Below are 16,052 nucleotides of genomic sequence, written 5' to 3'. Positions count from 1 at the left end.
TTGTTTGTGTGGAGGACAGATAGAGGCACTAGGCCAAGAGTGTTCACAACTGACTTCGTTGGGTTGTTGCATTCTACTCAGAGATATTAGATTCTGATTCAGTAACTAAACAGGATATTGGGCTTATCCTTTGGAGGAGGCCTTGAACTTATTCTGTTTATGGGATGGAAGGAATAAGTAAATATCTGATGACCATAAAAGTAGTCTGTGCTAGTGATAGTTAATGCAAGCATGCTAGGGTCATCAGACTAATTCTGGCCAGAGGGACCTGAGTGGGAATGACATATATCACCTCCAGGTCTGATTATAAAAATACCTGTACAGCCCTCTAGCTTTCTCAATGGTGACTCTGAAAAACATATGTTGGCATGATGGAACCAAAATAAAATCAGCCCATGGCACTGCACGAAGAAGTGATGTGGAGAGTGGTCCAACCAGTATTGGACTTTGTGTGAGTGAGATACTAAACCTATATTGTTTAAAGAATTATGCTGAGTGAAACGAGCCAGACAATGAAAAAACAAATACTGTAGGATCTTACTTACATTTGGAATCTAAAAAAACAAACTCATACATACAGACAATATATTGGTGGTTTATGGATATGGGGGGGTGGGTGAAATTGGTGAAGGAGGTCAAAAGGTGAAAACTTCCAGTTTTAAGGTAAATAAGTTCTGGGGGATGTACAGTAAAGCATGATGTTGTGACTATATGCAACCATACTGCATTGTATATTTGAAGTGGCTAAGCTATTAGATCCTAAACATTCTCATTACAAGAAAAAGAAATTGTAACTATGTGAGGTGATGGACATTAACTCAATTTGTGGTAATCATTTCACAGTACACATATATTGAATCATGTTGTATACTTAACTACAGTGTCATGTCAATAAAAAAAATGGGGAAAAAAATGCCTGTGAGCTTTCAGGTTTCAATTGTTAACACAATACAATAGTCTATCATTTCCTGATAAATATAGAAATTGATATGAGAAATGAGGTGCTTAGTTTTCCTTGATGATTCAGTAGTGGAAGACTGGAGAAACTCCTATTAAAGTCCCAGCCAATAGTTAGCACTTCTGCTTCTGCCCAAGATGGAATAACAGGACTAGATTTACTTTCCCACTTGAAACAATAAAAATAAAATATATGAAACAACAGGTGTCGGCACACATAACATCAAGCAAAGAAAGACCAGTGCTCCCTGAAAGGGAGACCAATAAGCTAAACTTCAGCCTACTGCCTTGAGAGAATTTTCAGGCTATAAAGGAGTACCAGGTAAGAGAGACTTGCATAGAGAGAGAACTCCAAAGATGTTCAAAGGGTCCTGCTTGGATATTTGGCAGAGTAGTGATTAGCACATGCATATGAGGAACTTACCCAAGACCAGGGAATGAATCACTCAAAAAGATAAGGGAAATATTACCTAATGCTCACCCAGTCCTGGGAATAGTGCCTTTTTTCACTAGCCAGACTGGAAAAACCTCATAATCTTGGGAATTATGTAGAGTACTCAGAAGGATCTTGGCTTAATTGTGGGGGATATTTATCCTAGTCTAAACTACAGCTTTGTGCAGCCCAACAAATCTTAAAAACGAGTCTAAAATGGGTCAAAATGCCAAGTAACATGAATGCATGCCAGGAAAAAAAATCCAGAATATTTATAGAAATACAAAAATAACCATCACCCAACAAGGTAAAATTAGCAATATCTGGTACCTGATAAGAAATTATCTGCATAGAGAGATGCAAGAAAATACAGGCCAAAATGAGCAGAAAAATCAATCAATGGAAATCCAAACAGAACTGACACAAGTGTTAAAGTTAGTAGAAAAAGCAAGAATGAGAAAAAACAATAATGAAAAGAGCATCAGTGAACTGTGGGAAACTTCAAATGGTATAATGTACGTGTAATTGGAGCCTCTAATATTTTAATAGATAATGCGTAAAATTTTTCTGTTTTAATTAAAATCTGCAGATACAAAAAGTTCAATGAACCCTAGGAAACATGAACAATGTGACACTAGGGCACATCAAATTGCTCAAAACCAAGGATGAAGAGAAATTCTTAAAATCAGCCAAAGGAAAAGTACATATGATGTATATGGGAACCAAGAGAATGATCCAGCAGATTTCTCATCACAAATAATGTGAAAGAAGATGGTGCAGCAACATCTTTAAAGTTAAGCTTAGAATCCTACACACAATGATAATATCTAGCAAAAATTAAGGAGATAGAGAGTTGTCAAAAGATGCAAACTTCCGGTTATAAGATGAGAAAGTACTATCCATATAATGTACATGATTGATGAGAACAAAGGCAAAAGAAATGTAGCTAAATTTAAATTACCTTACAACTTGCAGCCCATCAACAAATACTTGAGACAGAGCAGGACTTTCCTCTAAGAACTCACAATTGTCTTAATATTAATGCTTTGCCAGAGGCAAGAAACAATTTTAGCTTGACAATAGCCAGATCTCCAGGATCCCGGAAATCTTTAACATATGAAAATCCTTTTGGAAATTTCCTTTGTCTTTACCACCGACCCCCCCCCCCCACCGCTCCCCCCAGCTTAGACGTGTATAATCAATTGCCTTTACAATCCTATCCCTGCTCTTTCTGCCCATGGGTCCTGTCCCCATGCTTTAATAGAAACACGTTTTTGCACTGAAAACGTCTCAAGAATTCTTTCTTCACTATTTGCTCCTGGCCCACATCACATCACGATGACTATAGCTAACACTGCTGTATGATATATAGGAAAGTTAAGAGAGTAAATCCTATGAGTTCTCATCACAAGGAGAAATTTTTATCCTTTCTTCTTCTTTTTTTTTTTTAATTATTTTTAACGTTTATTTATTTTTGAGAGAGAGAGAGGGAGAGATGGAGACAGAGTGCGAGCTGGGGAGGGGCAGAGAGAGAGGGAGACACAGAATCCGAGGCAGGCTCCAGGCTCTGAGCTGTCTGCACGGAGCCCAATGCGGAGCTCGAACCCGAGAACCATGAGATCATGACCTATGTCAAAGTCAGATGCTTAACTGACTGCACCACCCAAGCGCCCCTTCTTTTTATAAACTGTACCTGTATGAGAAAATGGACATTAGCTGAACCTATTGTGTCATTCATTTCACAATATATGTAAAGCAAACCCTCATGCTATATGCCTTAAGTTTATACTGTGATGTATGCCAATTATTTCTCATTCGACTGGAAAAAATATACAGTTAATGCAATCGCCTAATAGAGAAAAATATAAGGAGAAATAAAGACTTTTATAACATAAAAAGCTGATACGATTAAAAACCAACAGACTGAAGCATAAGAAATGTTTATGTCCCTTAAGCAGAAGGAAAATGATACCAAGTGGAAATATGGATCTAAACAACGAAATGAGGGGCACCTGGGTAGCTCAGTCGATTGAGCGTCCGACTTCGGCTCAGGTCATGATCTCGAGGTTTGTGAGTTTGAGCCCTGCGTCAGACTCTGTGCTGACAGCTCAGAGCCTGGAGCCTGCTTTGGGTTCTGTGTCTCCCTCTCTCTCTCTCTCCCTCCCCACCCCTGCTCACACTCTGCTTTCTCTCTCTCAAACATAAATAAACATTAAAAAAATTTTTTCTTAAACAAAGAAATAAAGAGCACCAGAAAATGTAAAGGGTTAAATAACAAAAACGGTTACCTGTCTACAAACTCAAACATAAAACAAAGTAAATGCAAAGAAGGCTGGTTTCCATTCACGTCTTCTCCACCCTATTCCTTTCTTCCCTCTTGCCTTTAGCTAACTATTTAAATTTAAACTAATTTTATGTATATCTTTTTATTATTTCCTTTGGAAACCAAAGCATATATATGTGTGTGTTTATATAGAATGCACATATATGTAAACATATACACATATATATAAATACCATCTTAATGACATAAGATAGTCCTTAAAAATATATATTCAAATAAGTGTGGAGGAAATACTGTATAGCAAATCCATGTCATTGACCACCCTAATTTATTAGAGATTAAAGTACATATTACATATTAAAATATTTTAATAGTTCTGTATTAAAGAGATCAGTTTATTGTTGTTTAATCCAGTCCAGTGTTTCCCAAACCTATTTGAAACCTCTTCCCCCTCAAAAAATTCTTTCCCATGTAGCAGAATAGTGCAGTTTTAAATTGTGCTATTTGCTGAATGTGATCTTATAATACTTCCATTTTATGTACCTATTTAAAAAAAATTTTTTTTAATGTTTATTTACTTTTAAGAGAGAGAGAGAGAGAGGCATGAGCAGGGGAAGGGCAGAGAGAGAGGGAGACATAGAATCCACAGCAGGCTCAAGACTGAGCTGTCAGCACAGAGCCCAACGTGGGGCTTGTACCCACGGACCGCGAGATCATCACCAGAGAAGCTGGCCACTTAATCGACTGAGCCACCAGGTGCCCCTATTTCCATTTTATTTTCTGTTGGATAGAAAGGAACAAAGCTGAAATAGATATGTTTTACAATGTAGCTATACCTGCATAGTATAATAGCAAAACTATGCTGTCAACATTTATATTCATAGTTTCATAATGACATCTACATGCAAGAAAATTTATAGTCAGACATTCGTTTAAAAACTGTAAATTCTATGAATTATTTTAATAGTCCAATGTTCTTGATGCTCATTCTTCAACAGAGTACTCTTTTTGCCTTAATGTCTATATGATGAAGGTCTACAAAAGACACCATCAGTTCAATGTTTTTGGAGTTAAACTTCACATTCTATTTTTCATGGAAATGACAATCTGATATTGCTCAAATGCTGATTTCATTATTCACATCCTTGTAGAACATTTCTTAAAGATGAATACTACACATGTACTGCTGTTTCATCCTTGAGTTCATAATAAGAGATCAAGAGAATCTCGATCCCTGTGTTCTTTCTTTTATCCGTAGTATCCCAGTTATGCAGTTTGGGGAGTGCTAGCCAAAATAAGGGGACGGGGTGGGGAAACCTGTGCGAAGTTGCGGAAGTACGTCTATTACGCCTTAGCGATGAAGACCAAGCAACTCCCAAACACCATCCTTCCTGACTCCCCACCCTTCATCCTCCACCCCCACCCTCCATTCCCCTATCCTCCCTACCCCCCAATCCTTCCTCTCCCCCCCCCCCGCCCCCCACTAAAGGGAGCTAAGCCTGGGCAAGATACAGGTTTAAGTTTTCCCTTCTCGTCCACGCCTATCACCCCCCCTGAAGGATGATAGCCTGGCCAAGATGTGATTCTTAAGTGCACGCTGAAAGTCCAGACTGAATTCATACAAATGGCTGCATCATATTTATCCGCCAGTTACCTTAGGATGAACCAGAGAAATAAGATCCCAGCCCGGGGTTCTTTCTCACCATGTGTTTCATGTCGGCCGCGGGGGGCCAGACTTTGCCGCGCATGTCGTTGTGCGCCTTGACGCTGCTGTCTTTAAAATTCGTGTCTGTGATGGAGGGAACTTTGGCAGACGATTTACTGGCTACCAGACAGAGACCTAGCGTCCATAAGCAACTCAGTTTCTTCCTCAGAACCATAGCGGAATGCACAAGACGCTCTGACTGCGTGGACCAGTAACGGCTCGGCCAGCCAGTCCTCCGCGATCCCGTGGGGACCACTCTCCGGGCTGGCTCCATCCTCCTGCACAAGCTCGAGCTCAGCGCGGGGATGCTCGGCTGGTTGCCCCCCCGAGAGGGCTGCGCCAGAACCCGAGGCAGGACAGGCAGCAGGTAGCACGCGTCAAAGCGCTGCGCTACAAGAGAAAGCCTTGGGTGGCCCTCTGGTGCGTGGTTTTAACCATCCAGGACGCTGAGGACCCAATCCAGAATCACTGGGGAGAGCTCCTGAACTGCAATCCAGATTGCAACATGTTGGCGACATGGTGTTATGTAAAAAGACAACCGTATTATATGCTGACAGTGGACCAGGCCGGCACAAAACCCTATATATTAGTTACATAGCCTCGGTTTTCATATGTAGCTTTTTTTTACTGTTTTAAATTAACTGCAGTGTCATACTGCCCATATCTCCAGAAACTGGTAATAACTCAAGAATGGGCATTTTGTGTACTCCACATAGTATGATCCTAAATTATTACTTGGTCAAACATTTAATAATTCAAAAATTTGCCTTTGTTTTCTCATTTGGAGACTGACCACCTAGAAAGATAAAGATAGAGAGGTGTGGCTAAGCAGTTCCTCTTGACAAAATCTTACATTCTTGATATTTGAGTTTGAAACAGACCTATGGTTTGGTTACTAGTAAACTTCAGATAAAGGACCACTTTAGTTGGCATGTTAACGACTAAGACAGAATACATTTGGTTGCTTATTTTACCTATATTGAAATGTAAATCAACTTCATTTGTTATTCAATAATAAACCAGCATTTTTTGGTGACATTTTCCAGTATTTCTGTGTTCAAATAAATATCTTTATTTGATGATTTGAGGTTGTTTACAGTGCCATTTAATTCAAGTAAATACATATTTATATCTACTGACTATTCTAGTCAATAAATCTTGCCACTAAAAAAATCTTTGATGCAACTAGTTACCATTAAAAAAAAAATTTTTTTTTTAATGTTTATTTGAGAGGGGCAGAGCATGAGCAGGGAGGAGCAGAGAGAGAGAGACAGAGACACAGAATCCAAAGCAGGATGTAGGCTCTGAGCTGTCAGCAAAGGGTCCCACTCGGGGCTCAAACTCAGGAGCCGTGAGTTCATGACCTGAGCCGAAGTCGGATGCTTAACTGACTGAGCCACCCAAGTGCCCAGTAACCATTTTTAATAAGTAAAAAGTAGGGGTGCCTGGGTGGCTCAGTCGGTAGAGTGACTTCGGCTTGGGTCATGGTCTTGCGGTTCGTGGGTTCATATGCCACATTGGGCTCACTGCTGTCAGCACGGAGTTGCTTTGAATCCTCTGTCCCCTTCTCTCTATGCCTCCCCTGCTTGCACTCTCTCTCTCTCTTTCTCTGAAAAATAAACTTTTTTTTTAAGTAAAAAGTTAAACATTAGGGGGTGCCTGGCTGGCTCAGTCAATGAATCTCAGGGTCGTGAGTTCAAGCCCCATATTGGGTGTAGAGATTACTTAAAAATAAAATCTTAAAAAAAGCAGAAAATTAAATTATAAAATGGGGGAAAATACAAGGATCCTAATGGAAATTTTACCTAGCAGGAGAGACAATATTTCTCATCTGTCTCTGCTGATGGAGAATTGCAATATATGTGGCTAGCATTACTTACACAGTCCAAACTGAACTTCTTACATCCCACACCCTAAAACGGGTCCCTCCACAATCTTCCCTATCACAGTTAATGACGGTTTTATCCTTCTGACCGCTCAGGCCCCAAACTTTGGAGGTTTGGGTCCCTTGACAAATTTTGTTGTCTTTGTCTGTGTATTTTCAGAACTTGACTACCATTCAGCATTTGAAAGGGCACTCCTTGATTGCATGGATAATTGCAATGGCTTCCTGGTGGACCTTCCTGCTCCTGCTTCCTAACCTCCCATGGTTTATTCTCCAGACAGCAGTCAGAGTGATTGTATATAGTCTTGAGCATACTTAAGTACTTTCAGTGTCTACTATGTTCTAAGCATCCTTCCTGGTATTTGGGCTTACAACACAGGAAACAAAACAAAGCAATCTGGTTTTTTTGGAATTCTAGTGAAGGGACACAGGGAATAAATGGTGAGCATAATAAATTCTATGATTAAGAAAAACACCCTGATGATATGGATAGAAAAGATACAAATCAGGCTAAAGAATTTGGGAGCACTGGGGTGGAGATGAGGGTGGCACGTTTGATTTCAAATAGAGTGATCAGTGTGGATGTCTTTGAGAAGGTGACTTTTGAGCAAATACTTGAAGGGGATGCAAGAGGGAAGTGTGTGGCTACTGGAGGAAGAGCGTTCAAGGAAGGAGTTTAAGTACAGGGTAGAACTATAATACTTGGCAAAAATCATGTGGAAGATGGGAGAGCTCAGTGGTTATAGTTGAATTATTCTAAAGTCCTTGTATTCCTGGAAGAAGGGTAGAAATATGGACTGATTTTGACTTTATTAAGTGATACATACATGTTAAACAGTAAAAAAAAAAAACAACAACAACAACAACAACAACAACAAAACTATTAAAAAAAAAAAATACCAGACCAGTAGAGGGAAAACAATTTTCTCAGCATTTCTAGGACTTCATTCTATTGTCTCTATGTATATTTATCTTCATATTCCAATATTTAAATACTAAGTCTCAACACAGCATCCAAAGTGATCCTACTAATATAAGTCAGATCACTCTGTTCAAAACCTTCCAACTGATGGCTTCCCATGGCACTCAAAGCAAAATCCTCACCGGCTATCCTCACAGATGAGGGAGCATAAGGCAAGCTGACGTCCCACAATCCCACCACCAACTCCCCCCCCCCCCCCACCTCCCCCAGGTGGGAAATGTGGGACATTCCTCAGGTACTCCTGGATGCCCAAGAAGCAAGGAAAGGGAAAAACCAACAGAACTGATAGAGATCGTGTTCATGTAGCACAAGAGTCCCCATCAGTTTACAAATATCTTAGTAAATTATAAGAAAAAGGCAATCTTATCAATAGCCTAGCCTCCAGAAACCTATAGACTCAGTTTCCTGGAGCCCTAACATCACCCACCCTACCCATCACAACTCCTCTTGATGTGGGGAACAAAGGCAAAAAGGAAATGGTTGGAAAATTAAATTTCTTTATAACCTGCAGCCCATTGACAAATACTTGAGATAGGCAGAGTATAACATTTCTCCAGGAACTCCTTATTATCTTATTGTTCATGGTTTGCTAGAGAAAACAAAACAAAACAAAACACTTAAGCTTGACAATAGCTAGGCTTCCAGTATCTTTTGAGTCCTCTTAGCGTATGAATGTCCTTTTGGAAACTTCTCCTTGCCTTCACCTCTCCCAACTCCCAAGTATATAATCAGTCACTCCTCACAACCCCAGTCCAGCTCTTTCTGCTCACTGGTCCTGTCTTGGTACTTTAATAAAATTGGGGTGCCTGGGTGGCTCAGTCAGTTGAGCATCCGACTTCAGCTCAGGTCATGATCTCGCAGCTCGTGAGTTTGAGCCCCGCATCGGGCTCTGTGCTGACAGCTCAGAGCCTGGAGCCTGTTTCAGATTCTGTGTCTCCCTCTTCTCTCTGTCCCAACCCATTCGCATTCTGTCTCTGTCTCTCTCAAAAATAAATAAACGTTAAAAAAAAATTAAAAAGTAAAATAAAATGAAGATGGGGCGCCTGGGTGGCTCTGTCGGTTGAGTGTCCGACTTTGGCTCAGGTCACGATCTCGCAGTTTGTGAGTTTGAGCCCCAGCGTCAGGCTCTGTGCTGACAGCTCAGAGCCTAGAGCCTACTTCAGATTCTGTGTCTCTCCATCTCTCGGCCCCTCCCCTGCTCATGCTCTGTGTCTCTCTGTCTCTCAATAATAAATAAACGTTAAAAAAAAAAACTTAAAAAAAAAAAACTTAAAAAAAATAAAGTCAAGAATTCCTTCTTGGCTTGGGCTCCAGACCCCACCACTCCAAAACCACATCACTCTCTGTAGCCTTCAAGGCCTTAAACAAGGAGACCCTTTTATGATCTCACCTCCAGCTTCTGTTCCCTTCCTTTTCACTCCTCTGATACTTGGGCCCCCTTGTTATTCCTTAAAAGAGCGGAAGGAACTGATGCCTCAGGGCACTTGCTCATTTCTTTTGCCTAGAACCCTTTCCCCCAGAAAGCTACATGACTTGTTTATAACCTCTTTCAAGTATTTTCTCAAATTTCATCTTTTCAAAATACCTCACAGTGGTATTTTACATTACCCATCCTACACCTATCACTTCCTATTGTTTTTTTTCTGCCTTTATTTCCCCATAACCCTTATCCTCATATCATATGTAACTTACTTATTTAGATTATCACTTCTCCCCTCAATTGAATGTAAGCCCCATAAGGCAGGGATTGCTTATTAGTATTATTTTTACTACTGTATCCCCAGCATCTCAACAGAGTTCCATATTCAATGAACAAATTAATAAATGAATCCTATAAGATTCCAATCATTAGTTCCTTTTATGAAGTACTCCAATTAGAAGGAATTGTCTGTCATTAAATTACCTCATGTTCCTATATCTTATTACTTTCTCTTTTCCCCTATTAGTCAGGGTTACCAGAGAAACAGAACTAATAGACATATATTCCCACCCACTCCCTTTTACACACACATGTACACCCATAGATTTTAAAGAAATTGGCTCATACAATTGTGGGGGCTGAAAAGCCTAAAATCTTTAAGGCAAGCTGACAAGCTGAAGATTCAGATAAGAGTTGATGTTGGAGTCTTGAGTCTGAAGGTTAGAAACTCAGGCAGAATTTCTATGTTGCACTCTGGAAGCAGAGTGCTCTGGGAACCTTCTTTTAGGTACTTATGGAGGCTTCACCACAGAGCCATGATTGATAAACTCCTTGGACTTGGATGATTAATTCAACTGGTAGCCCCTGTCCCCTTTTAGAAGGCCTGAGGGTGGGATGGAAACTTCCAACTCTAATCACATGGTCGGCTTCATTGGCAACTGCCCTCCATTCTTAGGTGCTTTCCAAGAGTCATGTCATCACCATAACAAAAGAAGTTTCCTTGTACTCACCATTTAAGAAAATTCCAAGGGTTTTAGGAACTCTGTGCCAGAAACCTGGAGGAAGATCAAATATATATTTCTTACCATAAATCATAGTATCACAGCCTCCCCTCTTTTCAAAACCCCCTAATGACTTCCTGTCACATTTATAAAATCCAAATTCCTAGGTTTGGTTCAAAAGGCACTACATAATCTGACCATGGCTAATCTCTGCCCCCTATTCTACATTCTCCACTGGCTCCCTTGGCTTCAGCCACATCCATCAGCTTGGCAAGGATGCTCTACCCACAAGCATTTTGCACTTGCTGTTACTTTTGTCTGCAAAATTCCCCTCAATGAAGCCATACATGATCCTACAACTTCTATCTATCAGTATTTATCCCAGTGTTTATCAGTGTTTATATTTTTCTTTATCACATTAATTGCTACCTGCGATGATAGTCTTTATTTATTTAATGTTTATCGCCTCAGATTTTAACCTTCACTGAAACAGTGGTTTTATTTGCTTTATTTCTATATCTATAGCACCTAGAGCAGCTACTGAACCCACATGCCCTCAATAAATGTTAATTGACTGAATTAATGAGGAAATGAGCACTCCTTAACTTTCTAATAATGTATACAATTTTAAGCTATCTTATTCATCATATACATACTAGAGGCTCAATAAGTATTTTAGACTCAATTTAAAAGGCAATACTAGGTTGGCTTATCGACTTTACTTTTTCTAACACTGAATATATTTGCAGATAGTAGGTATTCAGTGGTTGTTTGCTGACCTTCAAATGCAGGTTACTTTGGATCTGTCAATAACATAGTATAACATATGGTTAACATAGTATAACATATGGTTAATGTAGTATTGTTTTGTGTATAAGGAAATTAACTGTCTGTAATAGCAACAGAACTTTTGTGAGGAACTGTTTTGAAAATTGGCAAAAAAGTACAGTTTATATGTAGGGGCCAAAGGCAGGCCACCCCAAAATGTGCAACTTTGTTATATTGCTTATTTTAAATAAAAGTTACTTAAGTAGTGAATGCAAGAGAGCACTCTGACCTTCTCCCTGCTTTGTCTCCTCTAAGCAAGAAATAAACCTCCCATGTGAAAGGTACTGTTCCTATACCAGGATGTAAGGTGACATCCTTATCCCCAGAGAAGAAATTAAGAGCCTAGAAGGGTATGTAAACAACCCTTGTTACTTTTTATTAATTTACTACCCCAGAGCAATCTGTTTAGAATAATTTACTGAACTCCCATAATTCAGCTTTCTTTGTTCTTTGTTTTGTCAATTCTTCAGATTTATTGTCTCTTTGCATCCAAAAATATAAAAACTGCCTGCTTTGGTCATTTCTTTAGGTCAGTTTTATTATTGGACCACTCCGTGGGCATACCTTGCTTGGAACCCGACAAATCTCTCAAACCAGAACTTTCCTTTTATTGATGAAGGGTTGATGCCCATAGACATTGTGTGCAGAGCAAAAAATAAATGAAAATTTCCTGATTCCTAGTTTTGTTCCCTTTCCATTGTATCGGTATTTTAAATTTCTTTTTTTTAACGTTTATTTATTTTTGAGACAGAGAGAGACACAGCATGAACGGGGGAGGGGCAGAGAGAGAGGGAGACACAAAATCGGAAGCAGGATCCAGGCTCTGAGCCATCAGCCCAGAGCCCGAAGCGGGGCTCGAACTCGCGGACCCCGAGATCGTGACCTGAGCCGAAGTCGGACGCTCAACCGACTGAGCCACCCAGGCGCCCCTGTATCGGTATTTTAATTTATATCTCCCTATATCCAAATATCTATGTACCTGTATGTATATATCTCTCTATAATACTATATTGCGTCTTGTCTTTTTAAATAATTGCAAGTTCTGGGACGCCTGCGAGGCTCAGTCCTTAAGCGCCGACTTTGGCTCAGGTCTTGATCTCTCGGTTCGTGAGTTCCAGCCCCATGTCAGGCTCTGCGCTTGCAAGCTCAGAGCCTGGAGCCTACTTCAGATTCTGTGTCTTGCTCTCTCTCTGCCCCTCCCCTGCTCATGCTCTGTCTGTCGCTGTCTCTTTCAAATAAACATTAAAAAAAATTTTTTTAAATAAAAAAATAAATAATTGCAAGTTCCTTGACAGCGGGCATTATAACATAATTTTTTCCCCTCATAATATCTCTCTAGGATCTGAACTCCTGCCAGAGGCCGTATAAAATTTGTTAAAGAGAACTCACTTAAAAGAATTATATACAACACCCGTGGTGGATCCCGGCTGGGCTTTGGTCCCGTCTCTGCGCCTGAGAAGCCCATATATAAGTGAATCCTCTTCCACTTCCCCGCCGGGATTTAGAGGCACCCTGGAACTGGTCCCCGGATGAGACTCGGAGGCCCCCACAGGATTTCAGCAGCTCGCTCCGGCAAGTACCTCCGCGGGTCGCTTGCTTCGCTGGCCGGGTTGGCCGAGGAAATACCCCACTCAGTATAGGGCAAGAGGTGGCGTGGAAGGAGCAAGGGATTTGGGCCGATCATCTTTTCCTTGCATTTGAGAAAGGGTTTGGAGGCCCAGCAAGGGGACGCCAGTTGCTAGGCAACCTGCAGACGCGGGCCTGGGCTTGGCAGAGTGTACTGGGAGCTGTGCCTTTCCAGCTTGTCTCAGCTGTCTCGGGGGAGTTCTCGATGGAATCGCCCCGTTGATACATACCTTTGCCATCCTTCCCACTCTGGACCTGCTCTTTACCTATCTTGTTGGGTCAATTCAGGTTGGCTGTCGTTGGCTGGTGTCACACCCCAGTCCTTGAAACTCCGATAGGAAGAGGGCGGAGCATTAGTTCAGGTACTTTGCGTTAATGCATAATCTTAACCTTTGTGTGTGTGTGTTGGGGGGGAGGGGTGTACCGACATTTACTGTTTGAACTTAAGAATGACGCCAGGTTCATTCAGATACTTTCTTATCACCTGGGCTCCAAGATAAACTTGGTCCTCACTTGCATGGAGATTAAATACTAAATCTTTTCATCTTTTTCTTCTCTCCTTGATTATGGGATGGATTTGACCAATTTATTCTTCGCTTTCCATTATGCTCTGATTTGGTAGAAGCAAATTATAGTCACTAATATCACTAACCAAGAGGGAAATGGTGATAATTGCAATTGGAAATAATTATCCTTGAGAAATGAGAAGAGTGGGAGGTGAGTTCTGTTCTTTTTGGTGGCACTAAAGATAATGTGGTAAGACTTGGATCTGTTTGTTAACAACATTCATGACGTGCCAGGTATAATATCTCTTGACTTGCGGCAGTCCGGATGGAGACAGAGCCATTCAGAAGTACTTTTGCCTGCCTCCTGCCACCTCTCCTCCCCAACATACCCCAACTGAGTATTCCCGTCTGACATGGACAGACTTTGGTGTGCATTCCAAAGATCGGCTCACAGGCCATTTATTTGAAATTCTTTTGCCACCAGGTTTAGGTTTCTGGTGTTCTTGAGTCTCTAGCTAATTCTCCTCTCTTTCTTCTGACCTGTACCACCAGCAAGGGGGTAGTGTTAGAAAGAGATCTGAAACTGGTATAAATTCATGCTCAGTAATAACTGACAAATAACTTGGCAAAGTAAAATCCCCCTTTTTTGGGTCACTGATTCCTCAGTTTGGAAATCAGAAGATTGAGCTATTTCATCTCTGCAGGCCTGTCCAAATCTTAAGATTCTTTGACAGAGGTGTCAGGAGCCTGACTGCTCCAATTCTGTAGATCCTGGAGTGTTCCCTGTATGATGGCACTGCCCTTTCCTACTCCTGTGATATCTGAATGAACCGTTTGTATGCTGCCAAGGTCTGAAATAACGCACATGTGAATTGACTGAATTCACCTATTCGGCAAATAGTTGTTAAGTTCCTACTGTTTTCTAGGCTTTCTGCTAAGTGCTGAGATACAAGGTGAGCAAAACCATAGTCCTTGCCTTTGTGAGGCTTACAGTATAGCGTGAAAAATAATGATTACCACTCGTGCTTTGAATACCATATCTATTGTTTGCAGAACAGTATATGTAGCATGTGATCATGTCATTTATGTGCAGAGAAGGGAAACTAAGAATATGTTTAAAATGTGAACAGGTATTTGACTATGCATTAATTTATTGACTAAATTAATATTTATTATGTATCTCCTATATTAAGGACATGAAATCCAGCTTCATGGTCTTGACAGTTTATTAGAGACACGAAAAGAGTTAATTACAGTCAAAGCTAATGAGTGTTAAGCCTAGGGAAATACAGGGAGTAGGAAGTCCTGGAAAGAGTATTTAAATTTTGTTGTTTTTGTTATTTGCAAATGAATTATGGCGATGTAACGTGACCTGTAGTGATTTGAAATGGCTGTAATGGTTTCTCAGGTATAGATAATTGTGTGGGTGGTGTGTGGAAAAAATCACTTAGCTGATTGCTCAGCTTCTCTGTTTTAACTTGGGTTTGTTGGTTGCCAATCATCATGGCAAATACAACAGCTTTTGTGATGTGGTTAAAAGCAAACAACAGCCTTCTTTCCCCCCACCAAAGCAATAACAACTTTAAGAAAGTTGCTTAACGTGGATGGAACTGGAGAGTGTGATGCTAAGTGAAATAAGCCATACAGAGAAAGACAGATACCATATGGTTTCACTCTTATGTGGATCCTGAGAAACTTAACAGGAACCCATGGGGGAGGGGAAGGAAAAAAAAAAAAAAGAGGTTAGAATGGGAGAGAGCCAAAGCATAAGAGACTGTTAAAAACTGAGAACAAACTGAGGGTTGATGGGGGGTGGGAGGGAGGAGAGGGTGGGTGATGGGTATTGAGGAGGGCACCTTTTGGGATGAGCACTGGGTGTTGTATGGAAACCAATTTGTCAATAAATTTCATAAAAAATAAAATAAAAAAAAATATAGTAAAAAAAAATAAGAAAGTTGCTTATTTGTGAAAGATAGCTCAGGAAAAAAAAGCCAAATTATTATCAAACCCAATATTGTGATGTTTTCAGAATATGTCTGCTGTTGGTTAATAAGTCTTCCTGATTTTACTCTTAACAGTAGAAATCTAGCCTTAGGTCATGGGGTCCTAGGGGAGGGGACTATGGAAATGGGGTAAAAGGAGCCATATAGATAAATTAGTGAAGAACTGGGATATCTCAGTAAGAGGATTTCATTGCAGTAAAACTACATTTTGATAATAATAATGATGGCTACCACGAATTGAATAACCATATTCCATATACATAGGAAGATGAGAAATGTGGTAACATTAAACGCATTTTACAAATTAGAAATATTGGCTCGGAAAGGTTAAATTCTTACCCAAGCTTACATTATGGGAAAGTATCAAAAAAATGAGGATTTTAATATCAGTCTATATAACTCTATGCTGGCACTATGCCATG

The 16,052-nt window shown here is 40.3% G+C and overlaps 2 protein-coding genes across 8 annotated transcripts in view; one reads left to right on the top strand and one right to left on the bottom strand.

The window, feature by feature from the left end:
- The window catches only part of GLIPR1L1 (GLIPR1 like 1), a 35,729-nt gene extending 30,149 nt beyond the window's left edge, over positions 1-5,580 (bottom strand). Inside the window, 1 exon segment of the mRNA XM_047865847.1 lies at positions 5,378-5,580. Within this exon segment, the coding sequence (XP_047721803.1) occupies positions 5,378-5,554 (177 nt within the window). The 5' untranslated portion in view covers positions 5,555-5,580.
- Positions 5,581-13,075: 7,495 nt separating this feature from the next.
- CAPS2 (calcyphosine 2) overlaps positions 13,076-16,052 on the top strand; it is a 57,276-nt gene continuing 54,299 nt past the window's right edge. For 6 of the 7 annotated variants that reach the window (XR_007153844.1, XM_047865838.1, XM_047865840.1 and 3 more), the window contains exon 1: positions 13,076-13,483. The gene's annotated coding sequence lies outside the window, so the exon portion shown is untranslated. Of the gene's footprint in view, positions 13,484-13,743; positions 13,839-16,052 lie in introns of all 7 variants that reach the window. The other variant, XM_047865836.1, reaches the window with a different exon arrangement.

The sequence above is a fragment of the Prionailurus viverrinus genome, chromosome B4 (genome assembly GCF_022837055.1).
Source record: "Prionailurus viverrinus isolate Anna chromosome B4, UM_Priviv_1.0, whole genome shotgun sequence".
Lineage (NCBI taxonomy): Eukaryota > Metazoa > Chordata > Mammalia > Carnivora > Felidae > Prionailurus > Prionailurus viverrinus.
The sequence above is the reverse complement of the archived record's forward strand: the minus strand, read 5'-3'. Positions and strand labels throughout refer to the sequence as shown.